At 47.4% G+C, this 17612-nt stretch overlaps 1 protein-coding gene across 1 annotated transcript in view; it reads right to left on the bottom strand.

The window, feature by feature from the left end:
- The window catches only part of LOC115202292 (TBC domain-containing protein kinase-like protein), a 70426-nt gene that overhangs the window by 31486 nt on the left and 21328 nt on the right, over positions 1-17612 (bottom strand). Inside the window, 10 exon segments of the mRNA XM_029766354.1 lie at positions 5599-5760; positions 12441-12477; positions 15135-15220; positions 15869-15952; positions 16066-16116; positions 16289-16371; positions 16373-16404; positions 16542-16604; positions 17014-17112; positions 17513-17612. The exon segment at positions 17513-17612 is cut by the window's right edge and continues 30 nt beyond it. Of these exon segments, the coding sequence (XP_029622214.1) occupies positions 5599-5760; positions 12441-12477; positions 15135-15220; positions 15869-15952; positions 16066-16116; positions 16289-16371; positions 16373-16404; positions 16542-16604; positions 17014-17112; positions 17513-17612 (797 nt within the window).

The raw sequence follows: 17612 nt of genomic DNA, 5'->3' as shown, positions 1-17612 counted from the left end.
ACACCACCCCCTTAACTAGACCTGGAGAGCTGGAGAGAGACATATCTGCACTCTGGACTGTAGTGAGACAGCATAAACAGGACAGAGAGCAGGAGGTGGTGAAGAACACAGCACCAGAGGAGAGGATCAGACTGCTGGAGGAGAGGGTGAGGGGATGGCATGTGACAGAGAACAACCTACTAGAGAGGTGGCCAACCCCACAGAGAAGCCAGCAGAACAGCCCACCTCAGCACCGGACAAAAGTCTCGACACCATAGCAGAGCAGTCCACCCCTGACCATAGCGTCGAAATCACAGCGGGACAGACAAATGAAGAACCCCAAGCCCATGGGATCTCACGCCCTCTGAGCACCCCCCGTCAGCCACCCTGATGAGGACCAACCAGGGCCACACAGCCACACAATAATACACACAGGAACAAACGACCTGAGAGCACAGCAGGAAAGGGTGATTGAAAAAGCTTATTCTACTTTCCCCAACGCACAAGTGGTTATCTCCACACTGCTACCACCAAAAGACTTCCACCCTGCTACCATACAGTATTTCCTGTGACTGTGGCTCAAAACCAAATGTTTTCCTGGCCCACCACTCCACCCTGGACGAGAACAGCCTTTACGACCAGGTCCACCTATACAAGGCAGCAGTGCCCATCTTCGCCCGGACCCTAAAGGACATCAAACACAGCCCCACCACTTCACACAGGAGCAACAGATCAATAGACACCCCGCCCAGACCAGCGAGACACTCTCCCAGACCTGCGGGACCCCCCCCTACACATAGAGGACCCACGCCGAGAGGCCCTACATCCAGACCACAACACCACCAGCCACATCCACAGCCCCACCAATCGACCCCCCCCCCCCCCAAGTCAACACCCCATTTAGGCCCCCTCAGATCAGAACTATGCCCCTCCTGCCCACCCCATGCCCCCCACTCCCACAAAGAGGGCCTCAACATGGAAGTCATACATACACCCAGGCCGTGAGCAGGCAAAGAGGCCCAACCCCAACCCCCACTCCCGAGTGGCGCAGAGGTCTAAGGCACTGCATCTCAGTGCTTGAGGCGTCACTACAGACATCCTGGTTCGAATCCAAGCTGTATCACAACTGGCCGTGATTAGGAGTCCCATAGGGCGACCCACAATTGACCCAGCGTCTTCCGGGTTTGGACGGTGTAGGCCATCACTGTAAATAAGAATTTGTTCTTAACTGACTCGCCTAGTTAAATAAAGGTTAATATAATTGTATTTTTTCAATTACAGTTGCTATAGAGAAAGGCTGCTGTAGGCAGACCTGGCTCTCAAGAGAAGACAGGCTATGTGCACACTGCCCCCAAAATGAGGTGGAAACTGAGCTGCAATTCCTAACCTCATGTCAAATGTATGACCATACTAGAGACACAGACTCACAAAGAACTCGAAAACAAATTCAATTTTGATAAACGGCCATATCTATTGGGTGAAATACCACAGTGTGCCATCACAGCAGCAATATTTGTGACCTGTTGCCACAAGAAAAGGGCAACCAGTGAAGAACAAACACCATTGTAAATACAACCCATATTTATGTTTATTTAATTCCCTTTTGTACTTTAACTATTTGCACATAATATGACATTTGAAATGTTTTTATTGTTTATTTCACTTTTGTTTATTATCTATTACACTAACCACACACCCTTAAATTGAACTGAATAGGACAGACAGACAGACAGACAGACAGACAGACAGACAGACAGACAGACAGACAGACAGACAGACAGACAGACAGACAGACAGACAGACAGACAGACAGACAGACAGACAGACAGACAGACAGACAGACAGACAGACAGACAGACAGACAGACAGACAGACAGAGAGAGAGAGAGAGAGAGAGAGACAGACAGAGAGAGAGAGAGAGAGAGAGAGAGAGAGAGAGAGAGCTCAGTGTTTTCAGCCCTAATATGCACCACACGTCTCAACACAGAATGATGAGCGCTACAATGCCAGCATACTAAATCTAAAACTGGGAGTTGAACCAGCCACTAAACCCCTGGAGGTTACCAAACTAGCACTGAACCCCTTCATACCTGTAAAGCACCTTGTGACAACAAAGTGTCATGGTACCGTTAGCCCTAGTATCAAGTCTCACCTATTACAACAAGGACAACACTAGTCATTTAGTGGGTTGTTCCTGGTCATAGGTCTGAGTGAATGGGTCTTAGTTTTTAAGTGTCAGTACAGGTCTAGAGGTTGGTAAGTGAGTGATGTCCTATGGGCCCAGGTGTTGGGATACCAGTGGTAATACTGAAGCTGGCAGCTGTGCTCTCTCACAGAGAGAGAACTCCTCCAGGGCTAACATATTTTACCTTTATAAGGAGCCCTCTCCTTTCGCCTGTTTTTGCTCATCACGTGCCTGCTGGACCAATAAAACACAGTGAAGTATAGCAGCAGCATATATAATAAATAAATAAGAGAGAGAGAGACAGAACAACTGGAAGCAGCCAGTCAGCCATCCGGAGTAAGAGTACACTAGCGTCCCCTTTGGCATAAAAACATCTGCCGTCTCACAACTGTTATTTAAACTTTAATGTCATCCGCCGCTCAGCCAAATGGGGTAATCGCCGTTTCAGTTTGCCAATGGGGTTTAAGGGAAACTGACTGAGATATCCCCCGGGCGTCGAGAGCTCTGTGAGATACATTCATTATGGATGCTGCCGGCCCCTGGATTTTCTGTCACTGACACTTTGCTGATACTTTGCAGTGGGGGACTGATGATAGAGGTAGGTAGTACAGAGAGGGGGAGAGAGGGCGAGGAGAGGGGGAGAGAGGGCGAGGAGAGGGGGAGAGAGGGCGAGGATAGAGGGCGGGAGGGCAAGGAGAGAGGGCAAGGAGAGAGGGCAAGGAGAGAGGGAGGGAGGGAGGGCGAGGGAGGGCGAGGAGAGAGGGAGGGAGGGCGAGGAGAGAGGGAGGGAGGGCGAGGAGAGAGGGATTAGAAAGAGGGGTTGTTAGAGAAGTTGATTCCTGTGTGGCGTAGAGGCTCAAACTACTACTACTCTCAAAGTTGCATTAAAATGTACTTGTTCTTGCCAACTGACCTGTCAAAGTCTTTTCCCGAAATTCCTCCACCCACCCAAAATCCCAAAGTGGGAGAAACTCAGGAGGGAAGCCTTGCATAGAAAGAAGAGAGAAGATTACCAGTCCCCCAAATGCTACTGCATAAATCACATGAACATCAGCAAACATGACATTGTCATATGCCAGTGCATCTCAAAACTGTCAGATTGGAGGAAGTATAGAAATAGAATGACTAGAGTGTATTGCGAGGGAGGCGGGGCTTCTTCACAGGGTTAAAGCACAGTCCCGTCTCAGATCCAGTGCCAGCATGTGTGTTCCTCTTTAAGTGAATCTGTATGGTCATGCCTCTGTAGGAATGCTCCCCTGTACCTAATGTCCTGAGACCTGACTGTTTCACACACTGCACACCACAGACAAGCTTAGGAACCGTGCAGCCCAGTTAATAAATTCTCCCTGAACAATTTGTGACCCCGAAATAACTTTTTACTTCGCTGACAGACACTCAGAAAGCAATACACACTTCCGTAATGAGAGGCCAAATGAGGACCTATAAGCTGAAATCCACAGCCACTTGAAATGTGTCATTAATCAGGGCTGGGGGTTGAACCGAGGACACTGATCTACTGTAATGGATACAAGACCAAACAGGAAGATCAAATCCTGTCACTCATTCGGTAAGTTTGACGTTTTTTTCCCTCTCAGGTTATTTTCCTTTCTTTTCACAGCTAGACTACAAATTTACTTCACACCAGGACAGCTTTTCACAGCTAGACTACAAACTTACTTCACACCAGGACAGCTTTTCACAGCTAGACTACAAACTTACTTCACGCCAGGACAGCTTTTCACAGCTAGACTACAAACTTACTTCACGCCAGGACAGCTTTTCACAGCTAGACTACAAACTTACTTCACGCCAGGACAGCTTTTCACAGCTAGACTACAAACTTACTTCACGCCAGGACAGCTTTTCACAGCTAGACTACAAACTTACTTCACGCCAGGACAGCTTTTCACAGCTAGACTACAAACTTACTTCACGCCAGGACAGCTTTTCACAGCTAGACTACAAACTTACTTCACGCCAGGACAGCTTTTCACAGCTAGACTACAAACTTACTTCACGCCAGGACAGCTTTTCACAGCTAGACTACAAACTTACTTCACGCCAGGACAGCTTTTCACAGCTAGACTACAAACTTACTTCACGCCAGGACAGCTTTTCACAGCTAGACTACAAACTTACTTCACGCCAGGACAGCTTTTCACAGCTAGACTACAAACTTACTTCACGCCAGGACAGCTTTTCACAGCTAGACTACAAACTTACTTCACGCCAGGACAGCTTTTCACAACACACAACTCTACCTTTGGGTGTTAAGCTTCAGTGCTATAGTGGCATGCTCGAGACAGTTTGGTTACCCAGCCTCTACTACCATGGCAACATGTATTTATTCTCCCCTCATCTGTCTGTTTTGGGGAGTAATCCTGCCATTGTGGCCTAAACAGAATTAACGCCACAAGGCATCTCTGAAGGCTCCAGGTAATACCCTGACACCCTAATCATCGTCCCATCACTATAAATGACGCCGAGCCCAAATGGACGAAACCCCCGTGCCTCGACAGAGATCCATCAGGATGATGAGTCATGTCCTCTCCGACACCAGAGGCGGGAAGATTTGGAGCGCCGGGCGCCACGCTGTTATCCTGCGGCCAGCAGTCTACGCGTTCCCAAATCCCCCTCTCAGCGGGCAAGTCTTCCGACAGCTGCCGAGCACAGCGTGACATGCTTATAAAACACAAAAGGCGTGAGTCTCTCAGCAGAGGACCTCACAGCATCTCCCTACAGGGATATCATTCACTAGGCTAGAAGACAGTCACACACACATTAGCCCTTTGGGGAGCCACGACATCATTAAAAGTAAAGCAAGGAACAGTCAGAGCCCCAGATGCAAGGAAAGAGAGCGTTACTGAAGTAGTTCAGAAAGAAAACTATCTTAAAAGTGTCATCGTTCCCCAACCTGCAGTGTCCGAGTGCGTACAGAGCACTTCTTATTTTTGGAGGGCTTTTGAAGGGGTGTTTGAATATAAAAACAAGCGGTCTGTTTCAAGCGGGCTCATTAAGTGGTTCCTGTAAGATGGTGCCACTTCACTTACAGTAAGTCACATCAGCACTCCTGGAGGACCAACAGGACATATAGCAATCAACAAATCAATAAAGACAACTACCTCTACACACCCAGGAGGTCCAGCACTGGCCCTGTTCCCTACACATGAATCAAATCAAACAATGGGGGAGTGGAGGTCTGTCCAAAATGGCAGCCTTTTCCCTACATAGTGTACGTACTTTGCACTAAATAGGGATTGGATTCCCTGCAATCAAAAGCAGTGCATTATAATAGGTCTCCAGTCAAAAGTAGTGCACTCTATAGGGAATAAGGAGCCATTGAGAATGCACTCTAAAAGAGGGATTGATTTCCTATCTCCACTGGTCCTTGCCCCCTCCCTCTCTCCCGCTCACACTCCCTCCCCCTATCTTACCTGGCAGATCGGAGAACAGCAGGATGCACTCGTTGAAGCCGTTGGCCAGCAGGCGGTCTCTGAGCTGCTGCAGGATGGCCACGCCGATGCAGAAGGGGAAGGAGCTGTTCCCCAGGAGCAGGGTGTCCCACAGGTGGAAGATCTTGTGTAGGGGGAAGACGTCTGTAGAGGAAGAGGGGGAGATCCCTCAATCAAGCAAATGTATTTATAAAGCCTTTTCTACGTCACCAGTTGTCACAACGTGCTTTTACAATACACCAACCTAGCCCATTAAATACATGCAGAAGCAAAAGGGGGAGCGAGAGAGGAGAGGGGTAGAGGGGGAGGGAGGGCAAGGAGAGGCAGAGGGAGGGTGAGGAGAGAGGGAGAGAGGGTGGGAGGGCGAGGAGAGAGGGAGGGATTAGAAAGAGGAGGAAAGGGAGAAGGATATAGGGATCGTTAAGAGGGGACCCAGGGAGACAAGAAGATAATGATTTATAGTTCAGTCATTTGGCAGATGCTCTTAACCAGAGACAGAAAAGTGCATTACAAGGTTCATTTAACAAATAGTAATTGCAAGTACAACCTTAGTTGCAGTAAAAAAAGTAAAAACATTGCAGCTATAAGTGCTTTTTCAGGTTCTCTCAAACTCTTTACATTTCATAAGGCTGTATACAGTATGGGCTGAAGGTGGACTGAGTGTCTGGCTGTCCAATAGTTTCCAAGAAGGCCCATATATGGAGGAGTGATGAACACACTAATACTGCAGGGCATCACAGAGCTGTTCGCCATTGACCTGTGTGGAATGGGAAACCTACTGGACAGGTCTTGGTTCTGTTACGCCAAATACAGCTGCTTCCTGTACCATCCCACGCTTTATTTTTATTCCATTTAGCTAATCTAATGTCCTCTACCTATTCCTGAGAGGCTCTGACACATACACTACATTGGATCAAAACAACATCCGCCTGTTAATGTCATAACCAGTACCTAGAAGTGGATACTAGGCAGGATGTATGTGTGAGAGGTAGGACTGGTGGAAAGGACCGGGAGAGGAGTGGGAGGACTGGATGGAGAGGACCGGGAGAGAAGTGGGAGGACTGGATGGAGAGGAGTGGGAGGACTGGATGGAGAGGAATGGGAGAGAAGTGGGAGGACTGGATGGAGAGGACCGGGAGAGAAGTGGGAGGACTGGATGGAGAGGACCGGGAGAGAAGTGGGAGGACTGGATGGAGAGGACCGGGAGAGAAGTGGGAGGACTGGATGGAGAGGACCGGGAGAGAAGTGGGAGGACTGGATGGAGAGGACCGGGAGAGAAGTGGGAGGACTGGATGGAGAGGACCGGGAGAGAAGTGGGAGGACTGGATGGAGAGGACCGGGAGAGAAGTGGGAGGACTGGATGGAGAGGAGTGGGAGGACTGGTGGAAAGGACCGGGAGAGAAGTGGGAGGACTGGATGGAGAGGAATGGGAGAGGTGTGGTAGGACTGGTAGAGAGGAGCGGTAGAGAGGAGCGGTAGAGAGGAGCGGTAGGACTGGTGGACAGGAGCGGTAGAGAGGAGCTGTAGAGAGGAGCGGTAGGACTGGTGGACAGGAGCAGTAGAGAGGAGCGGTAGGACTGGTGGACAGGAGCGGTAGAGAGGAGCGGTAGGACTGGTGGACAGGAGCAGTAGAGAGGAGCGGTAGGACTGGTGGACAGGAGCGGTAGAGAGGAGCGGTAGGACTGGTAGAGAGGAGCGGTAGAGAGGAGCGGTAGAGAGGAGCGGTAGGACTGGTGGACAGGAGCGGTAGAGAGGAGCTGTAGAGAGGAGCGGTAGGACTGGTGGACAGGAGCAGTAGAGAGGAGCGGTAGGACTGGTGGACAGGAGCGGTAGAGAGGACCGGTAGAGAGGAGCGGTAGGACTGGTGGACAGGAGCGGTAGAGAGGAGCTGTAGAGAGGAGCGGTAGGACTGGTGGACAGGAGCGGTAGAGAGGAGCTGTAGAGAGGAGCGGTAGGACTGGTGGACAGGAGCAGTAGAGAGGAGCTGTAGAGAGGAGCGGTCGACTGGTGGACAGGAGCGGTAGAGAGGAGCTGTAGAGAGGAGTGGTAGGACTGGTGGACAGGAGCAGTAGAGAGGAGCTGTAGAGAGGAGCGGTAGGACTGGTGGACAGGAGCAGTAGAGAGGAGCTGTAGAGAGGAGCGGTAGGACTGGTGGACAGGAGCGGTAGAGAGGAGCTGTAGAGAGGAGCGGTAGGACTGGTGGACAGGAGCGGTAGAGAGGAGCTGTAGAGAGGAGCGGTAGGACTGGTGGACAGGAGCGGTAGAGAGGAGCTGTAGAGAGGAGCGGTAGGACTGGTGGACAGGAGCGGTAGAGAGGAGCTGTAGAGAGGAGCGGTCGACTGGTGGACAGGAGCGGTAGAGAGGAGCTGTAGAGAGGAGCGGTCGACTGGTGGACAGGAGCGGTAGAGAGGAGCTGTAGAGAGGAGTGGTAGGACTGGTGGACAGGAGCAGTAGAGAGGAGCTGTAGAGAGGAGCGGTAGGACTGGTGGACAGGAGCAGTAGAGAGGAGCTGTAGAGAGGAGCGGTAGGACTGGTGGACAGGAGCGGTAGAGAGGAGCTGTAGAGAGGAGCGGTAGGACTGGTGGACAGGAGCGGTAGAGAGGAGCTGTAGAGAGGAGCGGTAGGACTGGTGGACAGGAGCGGTAGAGAGGAGCGGTAGGACTGGTGGACAGGAGCGGTAGAGAGGACCGGTAGAGAGGAGCGGTAGAGAGGAGCAGTAGGACTGGTGGAGAGGAGGTAGAGAGGAGTGGTAGAGAGGAGCGGTAGGACTGGGAGTTAAGCTGAGACTCTTCAGCACATTAACAGTCCACTGAGCAGCCGGTGGGTGTGAGTGACGGGCAGAGTGTGTGTGTGTGGAGGCAGGGAGATGGCCCTCAGACACTCTCCTCGGCTGTGTGCATTAGCAGTCAGGAAGTAGGATGGAGGAGAGGGGCGAGGGACTCATGCTGGTTTGGGAAGGATGGAGGGCAGGCCTCACACTCTGGCCTCTCCCCCTGGGAGCCGTGTGTATGCATGCTTGAGAATTCTCAAGTGTGTGTGTGGGCATCTCTTAGAATTCTCAAGTGTGTGCGTGCATTGTAGGATTTACATTGAATGTAAAACATACAGTGCATTCACGAAGTATTCAGACCCCTTCATCTTTTACACATTTTGTTACGTTACAGCCTTAATCTAAAATGGATTAAACCGTTTTTTTTCATCAAATCAAGACACAATACCCCCATTACATTTGTATTTATAAAGCCTTTTCTACATCACCAGTTGTCACAAAGTGCTTTTACAATACACCAACCTAGCCCATTAAATACATGCAGAAGCAAAAGGGGGAGCGAGGGAGGAGAGGGGTAGAGGGGGAGGGAGGGCAAGGAGAGGCGGAGGGAGGGAGGGCGAGGAGAGGAGGGAGAGAGGGAGGGAGAGGAGAGAGGGAGGGATTAGAAAGAGGAGGAAATGGAGGATATAGGGATCGTTAAGAGGGGACCCAGGGAGACAAGAAGATAATGATTTATAGTTCAGTCATTACATTTTTGCAAATGTATAAAAAAATATGTAAATATTACATTTACATAAGTATTCAGACCCTTTATTGAGTACTTTTTTGAAGCAGCTTTGGCAGCGATTACAGCCTTGAGTCTTTTATTTACAGCCTTGAGGTATTATGCTACAAGCTTGGTACACTGCAGATCCTCTGCAGATCCTCTCAAGCTCTGTCTGGTTGGATGGGGAGCGTCGCTGCACAGCTATTTTCAGGTCTCTCCAAAGATGTTCGATCTGGTTCAAGTCCAGGCTTGTCAGAGACTTGTCCTGAAGCCACTCCTGCGTTGTCTTGGCTGTGTGCCTCAGTCTAAGATCCTGAGCGCTCTGGAGCAGGTTTTCATCAAGGATCTCTCTGTACTTTGCTCCGTTCATCTTTCCCTCGATCCTGACTAGTCTCCCAGTCCCTGCCGCTGAAAGACATCCCCACAGCATGATGCCGCCACCACCATTCTTCACCATAGCGATGGTGCTAGGTTTCCTCCAGACGTGACGCTTGGCATTCAGGGCAAAGAGTTCAATCTTGGTTTCATCAGACCAGAGAATCTTGTTTCTCATGGTCAGTGTTTCAGGTGCATTTGGGGGAACTCAAAGCGGTCTGTCATGTGCTTTTTACTGAGGAGTGGCTTCCGTCTGGCCACTCTACCATAAAGGCCTGATTCGTGGAGTTCTGCAGAGATAGTTGTCCTTCTGGAAGGTTCTCCCATCTCCACAGAGGAACTCTGAAGCGCTGTCAGAGTAACCAAGGCCCTTCTCCCCCAATTGTTCAGTTTGGCCGAGTGGCCAGCTCTAGGAACAGTCTTGGTGGTTCCAAACTTCTTCCATTTAAGAATGATGGAGGCCACTGTGTTCTTGGGGACCTTCAATGCTGCAGAAAGGTTTTGGTACCCTTCCCCAGATCTGTGCCTTGACACAATCCTATCTCGGAGCTCTACGGACAATTCATTCGACCTCATGCCTTTGTTTTTGCTCTGACATGCACTGTCAACTGTGGGACATTATATAGACAGGTGTGTGCCTTTCCAAATCATGCCCTATCAATTGAATTTACCACAGGTGGAGTCCAATCAAGTTCTAGAAACATCTCAAGGATGATCAATGGAAACAGGATGCACCTGAACTCAATTTCGAGTCTCATAGCAAAGGGTCTGAATACTTAAACGGAAAGGTTATTTCCGTTTAGGCTATAATGTAACAAAATGTGGAAAAAGTCAGGTGGTTTGAATACTTTCCGAATGCACTGTACACTTAGACTCAGTTTATTAGGTACACCACCACATTCACCAAAATGGATCGCTCCTACAGTCAGTGAGTCACGTGGCCATGGTCTGCTATAAAGCAGGCAGACAGGCATCAAGGCATTCAGTTACTGTTGGAGTGAACGTTAGACTTTGAGTGTGGTATGATCAACGGTGCTAGGTGCGCAGGGTCCAGTATATCAAACGGCCGCCCTCCTGGGCTTTTCACGCACAACAGTGTCTAGGATTTACCGAGAATAGCGTGAGAAACAAAAAACATCCAGTCAGCGGTAGTCCTGTGGGCGAAAACAGCTCGTTGATAAGAGAGGTCGAAGGAGAATGGCAAGAATTGTACAATGTAACAGGTGGGCCACCAACAGACAAATAACAGCGCAGTACAACAGTGGTGTGCAGAACTGCATCTCAGAACGCACAACTCGTCAATCCTTGTCCCAAATTTAAATAGGAAAACACTATATTTTGTGTGTCTTCTTCTTCTTCCTATCAAACTCCAACTGCGAATAAAGTAATATGAAATAGATATTATAATACTACTACACATGTCCTAACACTAACTGTTTCAGTCTGCTATTCCTTGGCGACTATAGGATCAAGCATAATGCTGCCACCCGCTGTTCACCTACTGCATGACACAGAACTGTACATCCTGAGTAGGCAAATAATACTTTCAGAGGCTACTTCAGTTAATAACTAGCCACAATCATGTGATTGTCTTGTTGGCTGAATTCCAAATGGTATTCAGCCAGTAGACCAAAACGATGTCCAGTCTTTACGTGGCCGTATAGAGCATGTCCGCTCTTGACGTGGCCGTATAAAGCATGTCCACTCTTGACGTGGCCGTATAAAGCATGTCCACTCTTGACGTGGCTGTATAAAGCATGTCCACTCTTGACGTGGCCGTATAAAGCATGTCCACTCTTGACGTGGCCGTATAGAGCATGTCCACTCTTGACGTGGCCGTATAGAGCATGTCCACTCTTGACGTGGCCGTATAGAGCATGTCCACTCTTGACGTGGCCGTATAAATGATGTCCACTCTTGACGTGGCCGTATAAATGATGTCCACTCTTGACGTGGCCGTATAAATGATGTCCACTCTTGACGTGGCCGTATAAATGATGTCCACTCTTGACGTGGCCGTATAAATGATGTCCACTCTTGACGTGGCCGTATAAATGATGTCCACTCTTGACGTGGCCGTATAAATGATGTCCACTTGTCACGTCCTGACCAGTAAAGGGGGTTATTTGTTATTGTAGTTTGGTCAGGACGTGGCAGGGGGGTGTTTTTTTATGTGGTTCGGGGTTTGTTGGGATGTGTGTTTATGTAGAGGGGTGTTTGTTTAGAGTATTCCGGGGTTTTTGGTTATGTTCTATGTATTTTAGTTCTATGCTCTGTCTATGTTGTGTATTTCTTTGTGTTGGCCTGGTATGGCTCTCAATCAGGAACAGCTGTACATCGTTGTTGCTGATTGGGAGTCATACTTAGGTAGCCCTGTTTTCACATGTCCCTTGTGGGAAGTTGTTTTTGCACTGCTAGGGTTAGCCTGCATTACTGTTGGTTCGTTTTCTTGTTTTGTTTCATTAAGTCTTCTAATAAAAGTTAATATGAGCACTCAAACCGCTGTGCCTTGGTCCACTATATACAACGACCGTTACACCACTCTTTACGTGGCCGTATAAATGATGTCCACTCTTGATGTGGCCATAAAGGTTATAGGAAGATATTACCACAGAAGTAATAGACCAAGATAGCAAGTAGAGCATTATAGTAGAATAGATTAGAATATAATATCCTTCATGGCAGCAGTTTCTGTGGTATAATGTAAACCCAGTAGACTAGAGACATTATCTAATAGGGTTGATTATAAAGGTCACACTAGTGTCAAAAGCAACTAATCCTTACCGTACTAGAGGCTTTGACCTTCCCAAACTGCTCTGTTATGAGTTCCAAATGCTGCTGACCCCACACCGTGCCAAGGCCTATAGAATATGCACACTAGCACATTCATAATAATAAAGAAGGTCAACTTACGTGTGAACATGGTGAGGAACCACGGAATGGCATAGAGCTGCAAGGTGAAAGAGAGAGGATCTAGTCAATGAAATAAATAATGTCATGCATTTCTACTCTGTTCTGTGCATTACAGTAGTATTCTTTATGGAACATTCCTAGCTATACACTTTTGTTAGTACACATTCCAACCCAAAACACATCAAATCAATGTCATACAAAATCCACTAAACTGTTACATCGATTTAACTTTTTCAGCAGAGACATTTTGTAATTCAGCCACATCAGTCACACAAACTTTGTCTTATCTGATGTCTGCTAAGTTTGCATAGCCTCTGTGTGTGTGTGTGTGTGTGTGTGTGTGTGTGAGAGAGAGAGAGAGGTGGCAATAAGAACAAACTGCTGAGTACTTGAAGTCTATGGAGAAACGGCTAACAATGAAATCTCGCTCTCTCCCTTTCCCTCCATCTTTCCCTCCTCCCTCCCTCCCACACACACACACACACACACACACACACACACACACACACACACACACACACACACACACACACACACACACACACACACACACACACACACACACACACACACACACACACACACACACACACACACACACACACACACACCCTCCACAAATGATCAACCACCTGTTCCAGGGTTAGGGTTTGGGGGGGGAGGGGAGGGGATATTGCAATGGAATTGATTTCAGCTGGTTAATTGAATAGGTGAGGAAAACGCTAAGCGGGGCTGGTAGGCTGCCTTCCTGGAGCTGGCAGACCCCCTCCATACCCAAGGGTAATGAGTTACTCAGAGCTTCGGCCTCAATCTGAGCAGTCTCCTCCACAGAGCCCTGGCTAGGCCTCATGGGATTAGTTGTCGTAGAAAGGTGTGAATGGCTACCAGGGGGGGAAGGAAAGGAAGGCCAAAATATATGTGGCCAAATTGAAAAAAGCCTAAATTGAACAAGCGGGCCGGGGAGTCTAGCCTACGTGCAGCATGGCAGTAGTGGTCCTATGGCTTGAAGCATTACAGGAGGAGACAGCTACAGAACACCTGGCTGGTGACTTATGCATTTGACAACGTAGTATTATATGACATCTGTTATTGTATAACCACCACAGCACACTGTACTTTGACACGTATACAGGGGGAATCAAACTGAGGGTTCATGTTGTGGTTACTGGGTAGCCTAACATTTGGGCTTTTTATAGCCTCCGTACGGATTTATTACTTTGAGAGAACAACACTCATGAAATCCCTCCATCTCTCCACACCCTGCGAACTTCAGAAGTTACTTATTTATGGTTTGGATAAAACTTCAAAACATTAAAAGCTGTATCAACACACCGAGTTCAAATATCATTATCCCCGACCAGACTGGGAAAATAACATTCCAATCCTTCGCCTTTGAAAGGGAAGTTAAATACAAATAAAACAGCGATTCACAAGTGTCGAGATGACATCATTAGAAAACCACGCACTCGGTTAACCTCTGAAGAGGCGGCTCGGAAACTAATGTCCACCAGCATCGTTGCTTGACGACAAAGGAAGAACCATTCTAAGAAATATGCTCAAGGTAATGCTTTGTAGCAGAATAACAAATGCCTTTGTTGAAATGACTATGTAGACGTGGACAGAAAAGTTGGTTCTTTAATTGTTTTAGTGTGCCACTTCCTTTATTTCCCTAAAAGGAACCTGTAAAACACCCACAGGAAAACCAGTGAAACATCGAATTGTCATTATTTTCTCCCCACAGTAAGTGTTTTCAGACAGGGACAGCCACATCTTCTTATCACCATGGTTTCACTGATATATGGTCTGTGGTTTCATGGTTTCAGGTTGTCATTGTAAATGAGAAATGCTTCTAAACTGACCCAGCTGGTTAAATAAATTTGAACTTGGAAACAAAGTCAGTGTTTCATACAGGAGCGGAGTTACACACGTCATCAGACACGTCCACCATCCATCTTTAAAAACAGGGCACCATAAAACCCTGGCCCCTGTTTGATAGACTCAGCCTTTCTCTGGAAGAGGTCCCCAGGGCTGGTCCACTGAGGTGACACACATTCATCAGCACGATAACGCCTTGATTAGCGCCTATAGAGCCTTTAGCCTTGCTACGGTGTGACGAGAGAGAGAGTGTTCTGGAACGGGGGACGGAGGGCCGGGTGTCCGACGACCTTACGGCAAGGCCAGGCTGTCATTAGACCCAGAATAAATTACCACAAATGTACTGAGTGGAGGGAACTTGGCCTTGGCCCAAAACTCAGAGGGGCCAACCGAACAAAAACTCTCAATGACAACCAGGATTCTATTAGAAGGGTTGTGATAGTGGTGATTCTTTATCCCTGACCAGGGAGTCTGGGACTGGGCCAGATTCCAGACTTCTCCTCCATCCTCCATATTGTCCCTCACCTTTCACGATCTAAAAACTCACAGAAGGAAAGAAACGTTTTCTAATAAGTACCCTTCACCACTGTTCTGCTGTCAGATGTACAGTAGGGCCCCTCCAGTTAAGTACTTCCCCTCAGACTGTTCTGCTGTAGGACGTCTGTGTATAAACACTTTTCAGCTGATCCACGACAACTGTTCCCTTATCAGTCATATGACGATCAGCCCCCTCATGTCAGTTTTATGATCCTTCGGCACTGTTCTCCAGTCAGTTTTTAAGTTAGGACGACGCAGCACAGACCGCATTTCAGTGCTTACGTCAGGTATGAATCCGATCTCATTGAGGTGGTTGCTGAGCTCCGGGTCGTGGAAGGCGAACATCTGGGAGAAGACGGTGAGGTACTCTGAAACAGGTGCAGCACAGAGGGAGAGTTCAAATCTAGCGAGAAAGCAGTGGTGGTCCTATCTGAGGAACGCGATTCATGGGTCTGTTGCAAAACATTTATCTACGTTGTGCCATATTGAACAAGACCCAGAAGCTATTGTGACATCAGATTAGATTGGACATTGTCTGTCGATATTTTGTACCAGGAATATAAAGAGAGGTTTGTGTCGTGTATGGTCTCTACACAAAAACGTAATTGAGCTTCATTATTTTTTATTCCAAAACAGAAGTACACTAAAATCCAAGACAGACCAACATTGGTTAGATTATATGAGACTGTGGCGGGACAATAAAACACATTCCACATTGAGTTCAAGTGTTGTGTTTGTTGTCCCAGATCACATTGTGGGACTATATCAACAATGGACTAATGTAACAAAAGATTGTTTGGGTGGAGTTTTCCTTTGAGCAATAAGGCAGAGAGACTGTAGTATATTGTGAATATCACACAAAAAGGGTGTTATTAGACAACTCATAGGTGCAGTTCTATAAATACACCTATCAGTGGCATACATTGAACATGTTTATGTAGATTAAAGATTTATTTATTGGGATGATGATGGAGGCTGCTTGTTATTCAAGTGTCACTGTACATGGAGGGACTCACCTTGGATAACGTGAGAGTTGTCCTTCAGGAAGAAGTTGTACAGGTATTTGGGGATGAAGGCCGACATGCAGGCGTACGCCAGGGCTGCAGACAACAAAGAGGAAGATGAGGAGAAGAGAGGAGTATCAGCGAGACATATTGTACTTCTGCAAATCAACAACAACTCCCCATTTTAAGAAGGTTTGAAATACCCTGACCTTCATTGTTGAAATTCAGCCAGAGGAATGGTGCACAAAGTGAATCCAAACCTGAACAAAATATATATGAGGTACAATCGTAAACCACATCAACACTAGAATTGAATTGGATAGGCTAGATTGAAAATGTATGACTTGACTGCCACCTAGTGGTCTATTGACCACAGCACAGTATGGATGTGAGTCACTGCATCAGATTGTGACAGCAGAGAGACAGACTCACCCTGCCAGTAGACCAGGTCTGGGTGAGACACCACCCAGGCCTTGAGCACACGCCTGAACTTCCTGTGGCCCTGTGGCGAGGACATACTGGTGGCAGCGAGGGATGTCCACCTCAATCTGGAAGGAAAACACACACACACACATTAGAAGTGTGTGAACCAAGGCATGTGATAGAAATCTGTTTAATAAGACATTATAAAACTGCCAAAAATAATAACATTTGCCCATCAACTGATAACCAGTCGAGGCGGTACCTGTCTGTCAGTGGGTATAGGGGTATCCTTATCAATGCTGTCATATTTGGCTTGAATGTTCCCCTGGAGAGAAAAATTAATTCTAATCAACCAAAATAACTTCAGTATTAAATGAAAATCAGCAGTAAACCAAGTTCATAATCTATGGTTATCAGCTGTATTTATCTCTACAAACAAAACAATGTATTACTCTCTATGGTTATCAGCTGTATTTATCTCTACAAACAAAACCATAGAGAGGAATACATTGTTTTGTTTGTAGAGATAAATAAAGCTGATAACCATAGAGAGAAATGCATTGTTTTGTTTGTAGAGATAAATAAAGCTGATAACCACAGAGAGGAATACACTGTTATCAGCTTTATTTATCTCCACAAACAAAACAATGCATTTCTCTCTATGGTTATCAGCTTGATATATCTCCACAAACCAAAACAATGTATTCCTCTCTATGGTTATCAGTTTGTCCTACCTCGACTCCCAGGAGAGCAGCCCAGGCCAGTCCACGTATGAGAGGAGGAATGTCCACCCTCGCCTCCTTCCACACCAGGTTCTTCTTGTATGGGTATGCCTGTGGGACAAACAGCACAACCAGATCATTTTCTAATCATAAGATTAGATTCTATTGTAATTAAAACCTTTATTTATCCAGATAAGTTATTGAGCAGACACTGTATATTACTCATCTGGTTGATATAACACACAGCTCCACTTTAATTCAACACTTGATACAATCAAGACAGACACCAAGGCCTGGACGCACCAATAGAAGACTTTAATAATCACCAGACAGGAACACAAAGATAAGTAAAAGAGTGTGAGCTCAGGACAGGGTCAATGCGACTTTGGGTACACCTCGTCTTTCTATTCCTGGAAACATTGAGAACAGGGGGATCTTAAAAACTGCGGAGGAAGAGTGATTGCATTTGTACTGGGTTGTGAGAGAATGGTGTGTGTGTTAGAGCTCAGACCTTGAGGAGCCTGTCGAAGAGGGTGATGCGGATAAGTTGGTACTCTGTGTCCCTCTCCCTGATAATGAGTGGCAGCGTGACGGTGCAAGAAAGCTCATTG

This window comes from Salmo trutta, chromosome 11 (genome assembly GCF_901001165.1).
Source record: "Salmo trutta chromosome 11, fSalTru1.1, whole genome shotgun sequence".
In the NCBI taxonomy this organism is placed as follows: Eukaryota; Metazoa; Chordata; class Actinopteri; order Salmoniformes; family Salmonidae; genus Salmo; species Salmo trutta.
This window is presented reverse-complemented; position numbering and strand designations above follow the sequence as displayed.